The following is a 20,888-nucleotide window of genomic DNA, read 5'->3' as shown; positions in this document are numbered from 1 at the left end:
GGTGAACGGCACCGTGTCCCCCCCCCTCTCGGTGAGCTGTGGAGTCCCCCAAGGCAGTATATTGGGACCTTTACTGTTCCTAATATACATAAACGACATGTCATCGGCATGCGACTGTGAATTCTTTTTGTTTGCGGATGACTCTGCCTTGGTGGTATCCGGCAAGGACAAGTCACAGGTGGAGAAAATCCTCAGTGCTGAGCTCTGTAGAACTTGCACCTGGCTCGCTGACAACAAGCTATCCATCCACTTGGGTAAAACAGAATCCATCCTGTTTGGGTCCCACATCAAACTTAAGAGAGTCAATGACTTCACCATAAAAGTAGGTGACAGTGTCATCACCAGGAAAGATGAGGTCACCTACCTAGGTTCCATTCTAGAGGCTAACCTTTCCTGTGATAAAATGGCAACCAAGGTAATCAAAAAGGTTAACCAACGAACGATATTTCTCTACAGAATTTCCTCTCTGGTCAACAAAAGCACCTTGAGGATTCTGGCGGGAACTCTCGTTCAACCCTTTTTCGATTACGCATGCACCTCCTGGTACCCTAGCACCTCCAAAACCCTCAAATCTAAACTCCAAACATCTCAGAACAAGCTAGTCAGGTTACTTCTAGACCTCCACCCCAGATCCCACCTCACTCCTACCCACTTCTCTAAAGTGGGCTGGCTCAAGGTGGAGGACAGAGTTAAACAACTTGCACTGAGCCTAGTCTATAAAATCCGCTACACCTCCCTGATACCGAAGTACATGTCAAACTACTTCCTTAACGTAAATGACCGCCATAACCACAACACCAGGGGGTGCTCCACTAACCACGTTAAACCCAGATTCCGAACTAACAAAGGTCTTAACTCATTCTCTTTCTATGCCACATCAATGTGGAATGCGCTCCCAACAGGTATAAAAGAAAGGGCATCTCTATCCTCCTTCAAAACCGCAATAAAAGTTCACCTCCAGGCAGCTACAACCCTAAACTAACACCCTCCCCGGATTGCTAATAATCAAATGTAAACAATCAAATGCAGATACTTTTTCCTTTTTCTTATGCCTTCTGATCTCTCTCTCTCTTTCTCTCTCTATGTCCACTACTTGATGTCCATATCCCCCCCCCCTCCACACCCCTGATTGTAAATAATGTAAATAATTCAATGTGATTATCTTGTGTGATGACTGTATTATGATGATAGTATATATGATAGTATATATCTGTATCATGAATCAATTTAAGTGGACCCCGACTTAAACAAGTTGAAAAACTTATTCGGGTGTTACCATTTAGTGGTCAATTGTACGGAATATGTACTTCACTGTGCAACCTACTAATAGAAGTCTCAATCAATCAATCAAAACCACGATCATTTACATGTAGGGTTTTATGAGCGATAAAAAAATTGATGGATGGTTTATTAATCTGCTTGTTCATTTACTGTTAATATGTGATTACTTCCTGTTTTAACATGTTTTATCTACACTCATGTAATAATCACATATTGTATTGTTGTTTGAATGCTTTACATAGGTTTAGAATTACACTACAAATGTGGGTATTGATCCAATACCAAGTAGTTACAGGATCTTACATGGGTCATATTTAAAGTAATCCTGTGTCCAAGGGCATATTTCCAGACTTTATAAACAATTAAAAAAAAAACTCAAGATTTTATTAAGGTAAAAAAATATCGATGTAATCATTGTAGGATCGACTATATATGGCTCTTGTAATTGGTATGGTTACAGGGCACTTATGTTCCAGTTTTATGTGATGTGATTTAATGTAACTGTTTATTACAAATAGATAGTACTTTATTGATTCCTTCAGGAGAGTTCCCTCAGGAAAATTTAAAAGCAAAAGAAATGCACTGTTTTTAAATGTTGCAAGTGATAAACGCTTATTTAGTGAAATGAAAATAATTGTAAAACTGCATTAATATACATAAATTATTGATGTATCAATAATCGAATCATAGCTCCTGAATCTTAATCGTATTGTGAGTCGTTCAAAGATTCTCACCTCTACTAGTAGGAGACTGTATCCTTGACATATAACTGTTTTAGTATGTAATGTTTTAGTTATTGAAATATAAATTATGTTAAAAAAAATAAATAATAATGAGCACCCCCCGTAACTCCGAGAGGGATGAGCGGTAGAAAAAGGAATGGATGGATGGAATTGCGACCAATCTTGTCTTCCAGTGCTGATCATGTAGTAAACAAACTGTCAGCAAATTTCAGCATCAATGTTGGATTTTAACACTACCTTGGTGAAAGACTCTATAATGCGAGACCTTTAAAACGTAGACTAATGCATGTTTACGGTTCTAGAATTTGCTTCCTGCTCTAATGGTTGTGATTTAGGAATTCAAGTCTTAATCTGACTGTTTGTCTTTCCACAGTGAACAAACAAGCGCTCAGTCATTAAAAGTCAAAGAACGCAATGTGCTGTAAATGAGGTAACCCAGTAACTAATACTCAAAATGTATTACATGTTTTTTAGTCGTAGAGCCGGATTTTATCATGGCCACAGGATGTATGCTCTTTAAAGATGACAACACAACAGCTACTTTCTTATTTCTTTCCACTAAAATATGGACTCAAATAGTGCGATTGTGACACCCAGTCGCTATGTGTGAGCGCTGCAGCTTTTTGGAGGCCTTCTTCCTAATGCTCGTCACATGATCTCAATTGGGGCGGTCATGTGAGGAACCTTTAAGGAAAGCGTGATGCGCGTTACTAAGAACTAATTAGGAATAAAGATTCGAATGAGAAAATATCTAAGTGTGATTGTAGAATTATCTTCCTGGTTAAATGATAATTTAGTCATGCATTCCTCATTGGACACCAGGATGCGAAGCAGGCCATGCACATGCACTTTAACAATCAGTGAGAGTTAATAAAGTACTAATGTTCATCTCTTGACAGGGGTCAGGCTCGTTTGAAAGGTGTACCCTCATTGATTTGTCACGCTTTGATTGACCACAGGTAACCTTTGCGAGGACAATCATCACAGTTATCTCAAAGATGACTTGTTCTACTCACTTGCTTGTCAACCCATCTCCTTTAGAGCAAAGCTCTTCAGCCGTTTGACCGTCGGAGACAACGCACTGTTGTTGGTCACATCTGCTGGTTCAGAACGTGTTGGCTATTACAAAGCACTACTTTACACCTAATGCCACCTCAGTAGGAGCCGCCTTCGGAAGCGCTTGGTGGCTCCCAAAAAAGCGTGCAGGAGGATGTCTTACTTGTATGTCAGGCCGTCGCCGATGGAGAAGAGCTGCTGTGCCGAGAGTCCATCTTCGGGGACGTATCCTGTGCCGCCGCTGATTAAGTAATCCGCCATGCTGGGACAAAACAATAGAAGAGGATTGTTCATTAACACACGTTCAGTCCAACACAATTGGGATTTGAGTATGTAAATGATATACAAACTACACTGCTACAGCAACATTTTTGGTAGATTTTTTTATATTTAAACACAGAATTCACACTAAACACAGTTCACTAATCTTGACATTCTAACAGTAAATCTGCTTTATAAAAAAACAAGCTACATATCTTAAAATTTAGAGGTCTGCCAACTACAGACAGAGCTATTATTTTTCTTCACAAATATGCTAACCTATCATGATGCCACTGTTAAAAATGTGTCATATCACTGTAGCTCATGTAGACCTGGGCCGACATTCGATAAGTTACGCCTGGGCCGATATTGGATAAGTCAATTAACCGACAATAAATTAAAATGAAGGTCAGTAAGTTTTCCAGCGTCGATAAATCGACATGTGCATGCTTCAAAAGCATTTACGCTTTTAGCGGCTATGCGCGTTTGTACCATAGCAGAATGAAAAGAAGAGGGTGAATTATGTTGTTCTCATGTTTTTGACTCTTTGTACAGCGACACGGGGCCCCTGGCCTGCTAGAATCACACAGTGCAACCAGTTAGCATGTAGCAGCTCACATGGACAAAATGGTCAAAAAGAACCAAATGTAGTTTAATAATGTTTTAAAACTAGCATTTTTTAAAAGTGCTATCATGTCATGTCAGTTTTCCTTACACAGAATCTGCCAAACTTAATTTTGTTTTGCATATGGCCTGTTAATACATCTGCTTATACTGTACTGTTTATATTGTGACTTTGCACTTTTGTTTAAAAAGGTCCTAACTTGATTGTCAGTTAAGTAATGTTCAACTGTACCTCTGCCTAAATGTTCAATATTGAAATACAACTTTGTTTGTCAATACTTTATTTAGCTATTTCATTAATTGTTATGGTTGTGGGCGGGCATTTGTACTACAAGCACACGGTAATAATGATAAGCGCCGTAAAATTCCCAATTGTTAGGATTACCGTATTAAATTAAAATTACCGAAAAACCATGATTTGATAACTGGACATTAATATAACTACGGACCGACTAGCGTTAACTTGCTAGCTAGCTCAAATGTTAACATGAAAACGAGAGACATTAACATCTTTCCCCATTAAGAAACGGCATTCCCCAATGTAAACTTGTATAAACAGTTTACAATACTGTCTAAACTACTAACATGCAATATTCACATTAAACATAAAAGCTGGGCTGTCTTTACACAAAGTGATCAAACTATACTCGACAGTGTCGAATTGAAATAGACTGTGTCTTCAACAGGACGAGAACTCACATGACGTCACATAAATCGAAGTGAAAAAAAGTGATCAACTTATTTGCATTTAATAAAAAACATTCAAAAATATTTACAAATTATAATGGAAAAAGATGAACATATTTAAACACACAAATAAAAATTATATGAGTCTTATGAAGACAATATTTGAGGAAAAGTTTCCTCTGCCAAGAAAGTAAATTGTGTGGTTATTTATTTTAGTTATTTAAAGAAAAAAACAAATTGGTTAAAATATTTTAGTGTCTCACAGTGTATAAGTACGTTTTGAGCAAATTTAACAATACCTCTGTAGTAATGATAACTGTGACATACGGAGTATATCCTATTTTTATTATTTGTTTGTTTTATTTAACTTGGATATTTAAAAGTTCACATTTCATTTAAAATGTTAAAATTTACAAGAGATACAAGATTATTAGTATGTACTCTCAAATCATCAGTGGTTAATTTGGTCTCAAAATAATGTTGACAATAATATCCTCCATCATCCAGCAAAATGTTGCTAATGTTTGTATCCTCAAGTTACACTTCATATTACTACGTCATATGCTGCATATAATGTCATATATTACAAACCACAGGTGTCAAACTCAGGGGCCAGATCTGGTCCGCCACATCATTTTGAATGGCCTGAAAATAATATGCATCAATAAAGTAGTTTATCTTTCTTTCTTTTTTTATTTTGACAGGAAAAAAAGACATGTACTACATGCAATTATATATCTTTTAAACTTGATCCATCTAATAATGCAACAAATATTATATTATCATACACTCGAAATATTTTTGGGGTAAAAACATATGTGAATATCTATGATTTCAAAAGCAAGTTATCAATCAAACTGTACACTGTAATCATGACAATGTATTTATTTATTTTTTAAACAGTTTTTCTTCAGAATCCTACTGTAAGAAAAAAACTGTGGTATCATTTTTACATTTACAGTAATACACTGTGAAAACAGCAACCGTATTTTTTAAGCAAAAAAAACAAAAAACTAACAAACCTAGCAGTTCAATCACCAGAATTTGACAGTAACAGAGTGTGACCATTATACTGTAAATTTCATGGTAAAATTATATCTTTTTTTTTGTAAGTGAAATATACATTTACTAATCAAATGCATAGGTAATGGTGTGACAATATCATACGGCTAATCCTTATACTGTTAAAGTACCCCCTGATAGTCACACACACACTAGGTGTGGTGAAATTACGCTCTGCATTTGACCCATCCCCTTGCTCCACCCGCTGGGAGGTGAGGGGAGCAGTGAGCAGCAGCGGTGGCCGCGCTCGAGAATTATTTTGGTGATTTAACCACCAATTCCAAACCTTGATGCTGAGTGCCAAGCAGGGAGGTAATGGGTCCCATTTTTATAGTCTTTGGTATGACTCGGCCGGGGTTTGAACTCACAACCTACCAATCTCACTGTACATGTATGTTTCTTTTATTATTATTACAAGCGGCCGGCCCTCTGAGGGCTGCCAAAAGTGCAACGTGGCCCTCAATGAAAACCAGTTTGACACCCCTGATCTAAACAAAACCAAAACGTGTATAAAGTTCAGAATAGAGCTTCTTAAAGACAAACAGGTCATTAGCATTAAAGCTACAAACACACAGATCGACGTGTTCACATTTACTCAAAGCATATTTAAACTTTCTAGAATACCAGCCTATATATTCCCAAACTACTTTCTTCAAGCTTCTGATTGGTTAAAAAAACATGCCAAATACCTTTGCCCTTCTCCCATCTCATTTACAAGCAGATGTCTAGCCATGTTCTCAAAAGATGGTGACCATAGCAACATAGACCGGCCAATCAGGTGTCAAGATGCAACAAGACGGTTCTTCTCTCGTCAAATGTTAACACAAGCAACATCAACACCACGGTACCCCTTTAGGACTTCTTTAGGAAGCCGCATGAACAATTTGCTAACAGTAAAAACACGGCGTGGAAATAAGTGGCGCCCTTAGAAGCCATCATACGTTTAAAGAAAAAAAAATACGTTTATCAGAGGATCAAAGAGGGAAATTTCTAACCAATCAAAACGGGAGTGTCAAAAACATCACAGCCAACACGACAATGCTCCTGGTGTATAAGACGTGTTAAATCATGCGACGACCATTAAAAGTGCGGCACTTTTATTAACCAGCCGGATGACCAACATCAGCGAGACAAATAAAAGGGTAAATAATGACAGACTTCAAATATCGCTGAAATAGTCACGCCGATTGCCAGGTAAGATTGCGTTGATGGATACATGGCGCTGAGGTGGAAATGCGGCTAAATCGCTTAACGTGGGCGACAAGCGACGCTATGTTGGCATACTTCCCAATGGCGTTTCGACGGTAGCATCAAAATACATGCATGGAAGGGTGTTTATATGTCATGTTAATCGCAAAAGTCAACGAGGTGTTAAAACTTTTGAAGTGTAAACAGTTTTAGGATTTCTAATGTAGTAAATGTGACTGTCACAAAACCTTCATGCCGCATGGAGCAGTGAGGAAAAACCGACTGGACTAACTTTGGGCTAATTATTGACAGTGTTTAGCCTAAATTGCAACGTTTACGAGACTCCAACCATTTGCCACTCTGCAATTGTAAAATAAACCGGTTGTTGGCCATTAAAGCTCTCACCCAGCCGGACAAGTTCTTATAGTCGGCGCACGCACAAAAAACATGTGGAGTCTCAGCTAGCTGTTAGCATTAGCATCCTGCCACACTGACATGAGGAGGCGCGCTCTTTTCCTAGCGTGTGTTGGTTTAATGCAATTGTCAAAATAATATGAATAAATATTGTTTTCCGTAACAGCGTCTAGAGTTGACCCAAAAAAGCAGGAGCAAGCTCTCGCTTATGGAACGAAAGGCGGCGACTTGGAGGTGTAGTGAAGATGCTAAAGCTAACATCGGCAAGAGTTGCCTTTACCTGGAAACAAGACCCGACAAGCCGCCAGTGGCTCCAAAGTGAATAAAAATAAAAAAAAAAGTGTAGTGCGTCTGCCACGGAGCGTGTTGGTGTTATGTACCACCGCGAAGGCGTAACATCCCCTTTCTGTGGGGAGGCGTGTTCATCTGAGCTAGCATCCTTCCGACTCTGTTGCCACCCTGACGTCATACAAGACATGCGCAGATAGGATTTCTTCTTTTTTTTTAACACTGTTGCTATGTGGACAGGCTGCTTGGTCACGTGACATTAGGAGCCTCTCAGTCAGAATATAATGCATGTCATTGCATTGACCCTATAAAGCTATTTTTTCATTTGAATATATACATGAAAAAATATAGTCGAGGTTTCTGTGGTCTATCCGATATACAGTGCTCAATACCGGGGTAGAGCGGAATATACGTTAGGTCAGGAAAAAACACAGAGGTGTCTCAAAGGGATGCACAAGCCACAACGACATCCTCGGTTCAGAGCCCGCATAAGGGCAAGGAAAAACTCACAACCCAGTGGGATGTCAATGTGAATGACTATGAGAAACCTTGGAGAGGACCGCAGATGTGGGTGACCCCCCTCTAGAGGAGACCGGATACAATTGACGTCGAGTGGGTCTAGCACAGGGGTCGGCAACCTTTACCACTCAAAGAGCCATTTTGGAAAGTTTCACAAATTAAAGAAAACAATGGGAGCCACAAAAATGTTTTGATAATTTAAAATGAAAAACACCGCATACAAAGCTTAAATTGCTTTGCGCTATGTTAACCAGGGGTCTCTGACACACGCACCGGCACGCATCTTAATATGGAAATTTAATGTTAGTGCGGCCCGCGACTTTTAAGTGAATGGTGCTTGATATCGTCTTTCTTGCCAACCCTCTCAATTTTCCGGGAGACTCCCAAATTTCAGGACGTGCTGGCACTGCTTTTAGTGCCCTCTACAGTCTGCCCAAACAGCGTACCTGCTTGGCCACATGTTGAATGCAGCTTTTGCTTGCTCACGTAAGTGCCAGCAAGGCATACTTGTTCAACAGCCACACAGCTTACACTGACGGTAGCCGTACAAAAACAACTTTAACACTGTTACGTTACAAATATGCGCCACACTGTGAACCCACACCAAAAAAGAATGACAAACACATTTCTGGAGAACATCTGCACTGTAACACAACATCAACACAACACAACAAATACCCAGAATCCCATGCAGCCCTAACTCTTCCGCTCAACCGACGCACGGAGAGGGGGGGGGGGGGGGGGTTGATGTGTGGGGGGGTTTGGTGGTAGCGGGGGTGTATAATGTAGACCGGAAGAGTTAGGGCTGCATGGGATTCTGGGTATTTGTTGTGTTACGGTGCGGATGTTCTCCAGAAATGTGTTTGTCATTCTTTTTTGGTGTGGGTTCACAGTGTGGCGCATATTTGTAACGTAACAGTGTTAAAGTTGTTTTATAAGGCAACCGTCAGTGTAAGCTGTGTGACTGTTGAGCAACTATGCCTTGCTGTCGCCTACGTGTGCAAGTAAAAGCAACATATAACATGTGGCCGGGCTGGCACGCTGTTCGTAAATGCTATACAGGACAATTAATGCAGTGCCATTAGGGCACGCCCTTGATTAAGTAAGTAGAGTGAAAATAGGATAATATTTGTCCTGGGAGATTTCTAGGAGAGGCAGTCTCCTGGGAAAATCGCGGGGGGGGGGTCGTTAAGTATACTGGGAAAACCGGGAGGGTCGGCAAGTATGCAGCTGAGCCGCATCAGAGTGGTCAAAGAGCCGCATGCGGCTCCGGAGCCGCGGGTTGCCGACCCCTGGTCTAGCATAATATTGTATAAGTCCAATCCATAGTGGATCTAACATAATAGTGAGAGCCACTATAGGTATTTCATCCCTACAAGCCTGTTTCGCAGGTTTCCCTGCTCGTCACTCCGCAGGTGTGCTTTGCTTTTTGTTTGGCTTGCATGGTGTATTTTGTGTTGTTACCACTATGCAAAAAAGTGTGATAGCCATAGACTGCGGCAAAGGCGACGCCTGGCTGCTCATGAAGTCGTTATTATAACGTAAATAAATAGACCTAATAAACACGGCACAACAATTACAGCAGTATCTATAACACGCCATTAGGTGACAGTATGGCTGTGTCTTCAAAGGGTATTCCTACCTTATTTTAGTTTTATTACACACACACATAAAACTTAGATCAGTGGTTCTCAAACTTTTTACATCAAGTACCACCTCAGAAAACACTTGGCTCTCCAAGTACCACCATAATGACCAACATTAAAATACAGTAGCGTAGTAGGCCTAAGTATTCGTTAAAAATATGACAGAGATTTTATTTAACAAGTATATTTAATATTTTTGTTGTGTTTTCAGTGTAACATTACACACAGTTTGAACAGTAACACTATTTGAATATAGGAAAATACAACACTGTGATTTAATCAAGTGATTCTTTGGCCTACCACTAGATGGAGCCTGCGTGCCTAAGTTTTGACAATCACTGGCTTCGATAATTTAAACAGGGAATATTTTTTGCATGCTGCCTGATTTGAGCAGCCTATTACCTTTTAGTCGGGAAGGGATTCATACGGCCCCATCCCTGGGTGGATTTTCCAGTGAGAGGAAGGTGGTGGGGGGGTTAATCATTTTGCAAAGCAGTCTGATGAAAATATTGGAAAGCGCCACGCTGCATATTAACTGACGTTGTGGTCAAAGTTGGAGTTTCCACAAAAACATTTTAAGATACTCAACACTCTACTGCCATCTGGCAGCGAAAGTGAATAGTGCAACCCCCCAATTCGTCACGTTTCATGTGTCAGGTAAACCACGATAAAAGGGGCTACTATATAACAAAACGTTTACAGGTGAAATAGTTGCAAATGTGGAATTACTGCACTTTTTGTGTTTGGAGTACTTACTACATAGTAAGTGCACTTCAAAAACACATTATTTTTTTTATAAATGGCTGTGATGATAATGTCAATGACGGATTCCTAATCACTGCTATGTTGGAATTAATATTAATATTGATACTGTTGTTGATATTATTCATTTTGGTTTGACTACTTTTGGATTGTTTTGTGTCATGTTTGTGTGTCCTCTCAATTGCTCTGTTGATTGCCATTCTGAATGTTGCTAGGCCGGGTTTGGTTATGGAATTGGAATTGTATGATTATGGTACTATTGTGTGTTATTTTGTTGTATTGATTAATAAAAATAAAAAAACACCAAAAAAACACATTAGACTCATAGATGACATTTCAAACATGGTAAAAAGTCCTCAATTTATTTGCGCTCATATGGTGAAAGTATGACATTAATGGAGGGTGTCGCACTGCAGCGGCCCAAAGCAGTGTGAGGATTGATGTGTGTTCAGGTGAGATCCCGTGTAAAGTGTGTCTTAAATGTAGCATGTGGAAAAAGTTGCCTTGTAATCTCATAAAGTGGCGGCACTCACTAGATATGGTTCACTGGCCATATGGGTCAGTGGTTCCCTTTTGTGCCGACGCTATTCCCAGCTGTGTCCGCGCTCTCAGCTGCTCGGGATAGCCCCGTGGTGATGGCCACCAGAAGAGTCCTATTTTTAAGACGGAAAGCTGCACTCAGGATTTGTGTTGTTGTTGTGGCAAGCAGGCGACACGGTGATAAACTATGTTTTGTTCACCAGCAAGACAAAAAGTGTGATGATAACCATAGAACAGGAAATGGTCCTAACTTTGGCACAAAAAGGAATCTGGCTATAACTTAATACATCAATTGTGTTCATCATGTCTTCTTAATAAATAGGTACAAGATTCTCATATGCAGACAAATTAAGTATTTGAAGAAGAGATCTCTGACAGTTTCGTCAGAACTGTCGTGTCTAAAAATCAGCTCTGACGAAGGCTGAAGTGTCAGCCGAAACTGTCAGCAGGCATCTCTTACTCAAACACGTTATTAGTCTGCGCACAAGAATCGTGTGCCTACCAAAGTACACTTAGTGCCTGATTTACTAAAGGTTTGCCGTTTACAAACGTTGCAAACCTAATAATAGCACACGCAAAGCAGATCTACTTTGTGTTCAGTGAGCAGAATAAGGCGTGCAATCCATTTTGCGACTCTGTCTTCATGAATATGCAGAACATATGCTGATTCGCAAAACGGCCACAATATCGGGAGGAGAAGTTGCAATTATAATTATGTAGCACGCGCAATGTGATTTATTAACACCGTTTTGCGAGCAATATTTGGTGTTTTTGTTTAGCACGTCTGAAAAGTATGTGCAAACTGACCCAGTTACACACACGGGAAAACTGCAAAGACAGACGGGGAGCAGAGAATCCTCCGTCATACAGTCGTGGTCAAAAGTTTACATACACTTGTAAAGAACATAATGTCATGGCTGTCTTGAGTTTCCAATAATTTCTACAACTCTTATTTTTTTGTGATAAGAGTGATTGGAGCACATACTTGTTGGTCACAAAAAACGTTCATGAAGTTTGGTTCTTTTATGAATTTATTATGGGTCTACTGAAAATGTGACCAAATCTGCTGGGTCAAAAGTATACATACAGCAATGTTAATATTTGGTTACATGTCCCTTGGCAAGTTTTACTGCAATAAGGCGCTTCTGGTAGCCATCCACAAGCTTCTGGTTGAATTTTTAACCACTCATCTTGACAAACTTGGTGCGGTTCAGCTAAATTTGTTGGTTTTCTGACATGGACTTGTTTCTTCAGCATTGTCCACACATTTAAGTCAGGACTTTGGGAAGGCCATTCTAAAACCTTAATTCTAGCCTGATTTAGTCATTCGTCTACCACTTTTCACGTGTGTTTGGGGTCATTGTCCTATTGGAACACCCAACTGCGCCCAAGACCCAACCTCTGGGCTGATGATTTTAGGATGTCCTGAAGAATTTGGAGGTAATCCTCATTTTTCATTGTCCCATTTACTCTCTGTAAATTACCAGTTTCATTGGCAGCAAAACAGGCCCAGAGCATAATACTACCACCACCATGCTTGATGGTAGGAACATGCTTGATGGTAGGAATGGTGTTCCTGGGATTAAAGGCCTCTCAACTGGAGGAGAAATAATGTATACAATACAGCAATATTTAGCTGTATTGTGGACAAACAGCTAAATTTTTGTTTCATCTGACCACAGAACTTTCCTCCAGAAGGTCTTATCTTTATCCATGTGATCAGCAGCAAACTTTAGACGAGCCTTAAGGTGTCGCTTCTGGAGCAAGGGCTTCCTTCTTGCATAGTAGCCTCTCAGTCCATGGCGATGCAAAACACGCTTGACTGTGGACACTGACACCTGTGTTCCAGCAGCTTCCAACTCATTGCAGACCTGCTTTTTGGTGGTTCTCGGTTGACTCTTGATCATCCTGACCAATTTTCTCTCAGCAGCAGGTGATAGCTTGCGTTTTCTTTCTGATCGTGGCAGTGACAAAACTGTGCCATGCACTTTATACTTACGAACAATTGTCTGCACAGTTGCTCTTGGGACCTTAAGCTCTTTGAAATGGCTCCAAGTGACTTTTCTGACTTGTTCAAGTCAATGATTAGTTTTTTCAGATCTGTGCTGAGTTCCTTTGACTTTCCCATTGTCGCGTTTGTAACCGAGTCTAATGACTGCATCACATGAGCCCTATTTAAATGGGCTCAGAGAAGTCAACAGGTGTCATCAATCATAATCACTCACATGAAGTTAAGAGGCCATGCCATGAAACTAATTTGATTTGATTGTAACTTTTCTACATCACCAAAATTGATCATGTATAGTTGCTGTATGTATACTTTTGACCCAGCAGATTTGGTAACATTTTCAGTAGATCCATAATAAATTCATAAAAGAACCAAAATTCATGAATGTTTTTTGTGACCAACAAGTATGTGCTCCAATCACTATCACTAAAAAATAAGAGTTGTAGAAATTATTAGAAACTCAAGTGTCACGGCGCGGGCTCAAACTCGTTTTTCTCCGGCAGCGCGCTCAGACATGCCCCAGCTCGCGCTGAGCGCAGCACGTCCACACAGCGACAAGCCTGCAGACAATCACGAATTAACGCACCTGGACCTGATGAGAGGGAGCGGCATAAAGACCAGCGGACCCGAGGAACCTTTGCCAGAACGTCGCTCATCTTCCCAGTAAGCATCACGTCTGGCATTCCCTCCATTGTGCTTTGCTCGCCTTCTCTGTGCTCTCTCTGTGTCTCCCCTGTTCATGTCCCTTGTGTCTTCCGCAGTGTCTTCCCTGTCATCCGTGATCGTGTTTTGCCTCTCGACATCCATCCGGATCTCTGACTGCCTTCCTCGATCCTCGACCCCTGCTCTGACACGGACTACGCTGCCTCGCTCCTACCCTCGACCCCTTGCCTGTTTACGGACTGCCTTTTTGCCTTGCCTGCTTGATTCGACGGAGGATACATCCAACACTCACAGACAACAACCCCTGGTAACACTTACACAATTAATTCTACACATCGTCTACACCCATTCAATTAGAGTAGCATACACACACACCACATACTCAACAAAGGTTTAAATAAACCTTGTAAACCGCAGTTCTGCCTTGGTTGTCGCCTCCTTCCCTTCTCAGTACACAACATCAAGACAGCCATGACATTATGTTCTTTACAAGTGTATGTAAACTTTCAACCACGACTGTATGTGTGTGTGTCAACATATTTGCATGGTCTGTCAGAAATGAAAAATACTCAACATATCGTCTATTCAGCAACATTCTTTTATAAATGTATAGCTGGTGACTTAAGCGGCTGATTACAAGAAACTCAATTGATGCATTTTGGTGCCTGCTAGTGTTTTTAATGGTGTTCTGTTTTCATTTAGAGTATACATTATTAACATATCTTCTATATAATAAAACTTATTGTAGTAAGCATTCTTTTGTGTCTTGAGCACATGAGTGCAGTATCCAAAAAAACATTTTAAAATCTGGCATTCCAGGCTATAGCTCCCAGACTCTGTAACAACTTGCACCAGGCCCTCCGGGAGATTTACTATGTTGACACTTTTAAGAAACATTTGAAGACTTCTCTTTTTAGAAACACTTTCAGTTCATGAACCTTTAAAAGGCCTACTGAAATGAATTTTTTTTATTTAAACGGGGATAGCAGATCTATTTTATGTGTCATACTTGATCATTTCGCGATATTGCCATATTTTTGCTGAAAGGATTTAGTATAGAACAACGACGATAAAGATTGCAACTTTTGGTATCTGATAAAAAAAAGGCTTGCACCTACCGGAAGTAGCGTGACATAGTCAGTTGAACATATACGCAAAGTTCCTTATTGTTTACAATGATGGCCGCATGAAGTGAGAGAGATTTGGACCGAGAAAGCGACAATTTCCCCATTAATTTGAGCGAGGATGAAAGATTTGTGGATGAGTAAAGTGCAAGTGAAGGACTAGTGGGGAGTTGAAGCTATTCAGATAGGGAAGATGCTGTGAGAGCCGGGGGTGACCTGATATTCAGCTGCGAATGACTACAACAGTAAATAAACACAAGACATATATATACTCTATTAGCCACAACACAACCAGGCTTATATTTAATATGCCACAAATTAATCCTGCATAAAAACACCTGCGTGTTTGTTATGCTAGCTCCTAGCTCCTCTGCTAGCTCCTAGCTCCATAGAACACGCCAATACAATTCAAACACATGATCAACACACACAATCACTCAGCCCAAAAGACCGTTCACCTAACCCAAGGTTCATAAAGCTTATATATTTTAAAAAAGTTACGTACATACGCAAAAAAAAGCCAAAGCTGCATACTCACAGTAGCACGTCTGCGTCTTTGTCATCCAAATCAAAGTAATCCTGGTAAGAGTCTGTGTTGTCCCAGTTCTCTACAGGCGTCTGTGTATCCAAGTCAAATGTCCTCCTGATTAGAGTCTCTGTTATCCGAGTTCTTCCATCTTGACTGCATCTTTCGGGAATGTAAACAAAGAAGCGCCGGCTGTGTACTGTTGTGGCTGACTACGTTCGAAAAATACGTCCATTTCGCACCGACAACTTTCTTCTTTGCTTGCTCAGCTTCCTTCTTCATAATGCAATGAATATGATTGAAACAGATTCACGAACACAGATGTCCAGAATACTGTGGAATTATGAAATGAAAACAGAGATTTTTCGTATTGGCTTCAATGTGGTAGGCATACCCGTGTTCGCCGGGCCACGTCACGCGCATACGTCATCCTCAGAGGCGTTTCGAACCGGAAGTTTAGCGGCAAATTTAAAATGTCACTTTATAAGTTAACCCGGCCGTATTGGCATGTGTTATAATGTTAAGATTTCATCATTGATATATAAACTATCAGACTGCGTGGTCGGTAGTAGTGGGTTTCAGTAGCCCTTTAACTACCATTTCTAATCCACTTTTTTATCATTTTTATGATGTTGCCCCTTTTGTTTTAGTTCAATTGTTTTTTTAATTCACCTATGTTTTGTACAGCGCTCTGTGATTTTATCTGTGAAAAGCGCTTAAAAAATAAAATTTACTTTACTTACTTACTTGAGCGTGACTGCAGTGCACAAAAAAGTGGGTTTAAATGTGGATGCATCCACTGCTTGTAAAATGCCCATAAAAAGTGGTACAGGACTGCTACTTGTTTGATAGCAAAACACCAAAGGGAGGAGCATGATAACATGAATGTGGAGTAAATGATCCAGTATCTCGCAAAACCTCATTTAAATCAGGTTGTTTTCACTAGGTATGAATAGCATGGGCAACATTTGTAGATTGCACGCAGTGATGGGCAAGCTACTTAAAAAAATGTAGTAAACTAAGCTACAAGTTACTCTCAATTAAATGTAGGTAAGCTGCAGGGGAAGCTATCCCCAGGGAATTGTAGCAAGCTACACGGAAAAAGTAGCTTGCTACATCAAAGCTACATTTAATGGCATTTCTATCGATGGGCTCACATGTATAATATCGATCTTAATGTAACTGAGAGTGTACAAACAGACCCAATAAGGGCCCATTACTATTAACTATCTGTCATTTAGCTGGGGACACCCCACAACTACCTCTAGCAGTCCTCGCACCGCACTCTATGTATTTATTTACGTTTGCCTTTTCTTTGGCCCACCCCAATAAGGTTACTCATTTTCTCTACCTACAGTAAAAACAGCATCTATCTATATCTTGACAAAAAACAATGACTTGTGTGTTGTTTGGGAACAGTTAGTAATAGTTAAGTGCAGTAAAAATTTTCATGAACTCATCCTTAATGTATGTTCCTAAATTTGTGTTGGACGTCTGAGATGAAGAGAGCAGTTATGGTTTTGTCTTACAGAGTAAACAACTTAAAACTAAGGTTTTGGGCATTGTTTTCTCTAAAACCATACATTTGTCTTAAATATGACCAAGGACACGCGCTATTGTTGGTTTCCTGCACGTCATCTTCATCAGTAAAGGAAAAATATAATCTACGGGAGAGAATCCTTCTGCCACTTTCAAGTATGTTTTTTTTTTTGAGTCAGCTTGAAGCGTACCTCTGTCTCCAACTCCCTCTTCGTCATGTGACATCAGTGCATGCCTGTTACGATTATGCTTCCTGGTTTCGATGACCCGCCTTATCTTGCCTCTGATTGGCCAGTCCGTAATGTTTGGCCCTAACCTTAGCCAATTGTGACTCATCATATGAACATCAACCAATCATCTTGGATTTTCTATACACTCTCATTTATCCAGGTCATTGTATTTTCTCCATATTTTTGGGGGGCCTGGATTCGAGTCCATGTTCTCTCTTGGTAACTTGGAGCTTTGATGTAAGCTACCTAGCTACAAGGGTCTAAAAGTAGCTAAGTTACAGGAAAAGCTACTTGTTCAAGAAGTAGCTAAGCTCCTGGAAAATGTAGTTAAGCCAAGTAGCTTAGCTACATGTAGCCAAGTAGCTTAGCTACATGTAGCTTGTTACACTAATCGCAGGCAACATGCCCACTAATAGCACACGCTATTTTATAGATTACGCACGCTGTTTAGCTCGTGGTATTTGGATTTTAGTAAATCAGGCCCGATAGTTATACTAACAATAATGCTAAAATGCCACTTTGTGAATTTATCGCTCACCATTACCTGCCTGCCAGGTGTCTTAAAAGGTTATTTTTGCTTTATTTTAGTTTTATTGCGCATGGTATGGATCTCATTGCACCGAGGCTACATTATTATTTTGTATTCACATTTTAGATTTAAATATTTATTAATTAAAAAACTCTAAAAGTGTGTTTTGCTCGGCTTTGGGGTTTTCTTGTGTATTTTGTGACATCGCCAGATAAGGGTTTCAGCAATGTGATGATAATCATAGAACCCGAGATTGATCTTAAAACGGTGTCTGGTTGCAATATAAACAAACATCTAATATTAATAATACACAGAAAATGCTACTGGATTACTTTATCGATCACCATTACGTGCCTGCCAGGTGTTTTAAGAGGCTATTTTAGCTTTATTTTAGTGTTATTGCACATGATATGGATGTTAAATTCAATAAAACAATTCCGTTAAAAAAAAGATTTCTACAACAGTATTTTGCAGTCGCCGTTTTTTTTGTGTGTGTATTTTGTGATATCACCAGATAAGCGTACCAGCAAGTGGAAAAAGAAAAGGTGTGATGATAACCATAGAACCGAAGAAAGCCTACTATAAGGCTACAACATAGATACACTTAGTATTATAGAAATTGTGGCCGTGTCAATGATGTTATTTGATATGAAAACAAAGTATCACTAAGGATGTTTGCTTGGACCCAAAGTGCATCCTCTTTGTTTGTCTCAGGACTCACCTCTCGGGTCCGAGACCAGCCTGGATGCGAGTGGCGCTGTACCTCTGGGCCGCCGTTTCGTGCCCGTGCCCGTGCAGGATCTGCCGCACTAAGTGTTCGTCCTCCCTGTGAGAGACTATACGCAGCGGCTGGGTGTCTCCCACGATCCTCCTGTAGTCCACTTGTTGGTTGTCAAAGGGTTCAGGTCCAAAGTGCTCCATGGCTGCTTCAAGGTCCGCCGTGTTTGACTTCCCCAGATTACACTGAAGGCTACATTGAGGGCCCTCGTGAGAGAACCTTGAATTTCCTTGCAGGAGCAAAACAAAACTATCTGGGAATGTTCTTATCGGGCGTCCAGCGCGGCGTGGATGTTCCCATGCAGGCGCAAGAGCAGGCCACCCCTTGTGAACAGGATGCACCTGCCTTCAGAAGGACAGCGGCCTCATCCAGGCGTGTCAGCGCAGGGCGTCGCCAAGGAGATTCTCCCGCTGAGAGGTTGTCACCGTGGAAATGTTAAACGGGCGGCGTGAGCGTCACCGCCGCTTGTTGTCGCTGCTCAAGTCTTCAGAGAGCGAGCTGTAGGAGACAGACACGGAGTTAATGGAAAGCGGGACAAAGCGGGCTATGGAGCCCCGAGCGTTTCGATGGGCAACGTCTTGGCTAATCCCTCTAAAGAGGATTGCAGGGTGAAGATGAGCAACACCGAGGTCTTATTACTGAGTTTTATTGTGGGTACAATGTGTCTGATGACCCCACGGCTAACCCACTTACACGAAAAGTTGTCAAAGCTGCTGTTGCGTAACACGACACAGGAATAAATAAATTCGGCTTTTTCCTGCTCCTTTTCGGCAGTGTCATCATGTAATGTGCTTCAGTGCAACTTTGTCAGGCCTAAACACTTGAGCCGCGACTTCCCCTCATGAGGGATCACCTCCAGGTGACGGACTGTTTGTGACAGTCAAGATGGAAAATCCTCTTAAATGCTCCCGTCCTGGCGTCCGCTGAGTTCCCACTTGGAATTTCAATGCTTGCTAGCAGGTGATCCCTCCCAGCCCCTCCCCATATACCCTGACCCCTCATGAGTGTCACATGAAAAGTGAATGGAGAACAACCAGGTTTCAATGAAAGCTGCAAATGCCTCCTTAACACGACGTAATGGACGTCATGTGCCGCCGTGGACGCCATGTGACTCGCTGCGACTAATCACCATAGTCACGAGCAAAAAGGGCAGACCACACACTGTCAAGAAAAATCTGTAGATTTTACGGCAAAACGCTGGCAGCTCAGAGGCAAAAAAATGTATCATAAATGGTCAAATTCACGGCATATTTTACATTGCATTACTGTAAACGGAGAAACGGTACCATTTTGTTTTCACTGTAAAATTCTTGTGACTGAGCTGTTTTGGGTTTTTTTAACGGTAAAATCTATGCTTGTTGTTTCTACAGTGTATTATTGTAAATGGAGGATAAACACTACCACTATTATTATGGTAAAATTCTGGTGACTGAGCTGCCAGTTTTTTTTTACTGTAAAATCTACGGTCATTGTTTTTACAGTGTTACTGTAAATGGAAAAACTGTACCTCTTGTATTTTTGTGATAAAATTCTGGCGACTGAGCTGACAGGTTTTTTGTCAATGACATGAGCTGTCAGATCAGGCAATGTCTTTATTTGAGTTTGTTGACGTTTTCTTGTGTTTGGTGTTTTAGTTCCGGTCTTGCGCTCTTATTTTAGTGGTACTTCCTGTCTTGTGTGTGTTCGCCTGCAGTAACTTTACCCCTGCCTCTGAGCGCTGGCTCCACACACACACCTCCCTTTAATGAACAATTAAGTCTATTAAAGTTGAGCCGTGGCTGCTCTCGGTTTTTCGGGTCATTGTGTTTTGTATTCTCCTGCCTTCTGTCAGTCTACTTTGAAACCTGTTCTAGTTATTTTGTCATTGCATAGCCTTTCCTATTCGCCAGTTACACTCAATTGTTGTTTTTTTTAAAGATGAAATACATCTTTACCTGCATGCTGTCTTTTGCTGCGTTGGGCATTGGGATCACAACAACCACCGCAGCAATGTGACCCCACAGTCACAGTCCTAAAGTCTACAGTTGTTGTTTTTTTACAGTGCATTACTGTAAATGGAAAAAGAGCACCAATTTCATTTTTACTGTAAATTCCAGCTGCCAGCTGTTGTACCGTAAAATCTATGGCATTGTTTTTACAGTATATAACTTTAAAATGTAATTGTGGTACGACTGTTATTTTACAGTACAATTTAAGATTGGCCAGTTTTTTTTACCGTTAAATCTTTTTTTCTAGTGCATTACTGTAAATGGTAAAACTGTACCACTGTTATTTTTATAGTAAAATTCTGGCGACTGAGTTGCCAGTTTGTTTTTACTGTAAAATCTATGGTTGTTTTTAACAGTGCATTACTGTTGATTTAAAAAAATAGTACACATTTCATTTTCACGGTAAAATTTAGGCAACTGAGTTGCCAATTT

General features: G+C 40.5%; 1 protein-coding gene across 7 annotated transcripts in view; it reads right to left on the bottom strand.

The window, feature by feature from the left end:
- The window catches only part of impdh1b (IMP (inosine 5'-monophosphate) dehydrogenase 1b), a 37,116-nt gene extending 18,125 nt beyond the window's left edge, over positions 1-18,991 (bottom strand). The window contains exons 1-3 of one of the 7 annotated variants that reach the window (XM_062064847.1): positions 18,412-18,991; positions 3,244-3,342; positions 3,041-3,124 (exon numbers count right to left, since the gene is read on the bottom strand). In XM_062064847.1, the coding sequence (XP_061920831.1) occupies positions 3,041-3,124; positions 3,244-3,342; positions 18,412-18,611 (383 nt within the window). In that variant the 5' untranslated portion in view covers positions 18,612-18,991. Of the gene's footprint in view, positions 1-3,040; positions 3,125-3,243; positions 3,343-6,403; positions 6,600-7,596; positions 7,779-18,411 lie in introns of those variants that run through there. The other 6 variants (XM_062064848.1, XM_062064852.1, XM_062064853.1 and 3 more) reach the window with 6 other exon arrangements.
- Between the last annotated feature and the right edge of the window lie 1,897 nt (positions 18,992-20,888).

Source organism: Entelurus aequoreus, linkage group LG12, assembly GCF_033978785.1.
Source record: "Entelurus aequoreus isolate RoL-2023_Sb linkage group LG12, RoL_Eaeq_v1.1, whole genome shotgun sequence".
Taxonomy (NCBI): Eukaryota; Metazoa; Chordata; class Actinopteri; order Syngnathiformes; family Syngnathidae; genus Entelurus; species Entelurus aequoreus.
The sequence above is the reverse complement of the archived record's forward strand: the minus strand, read 5'-3'. Positions and strand labels throughout refer to the sequence as shown.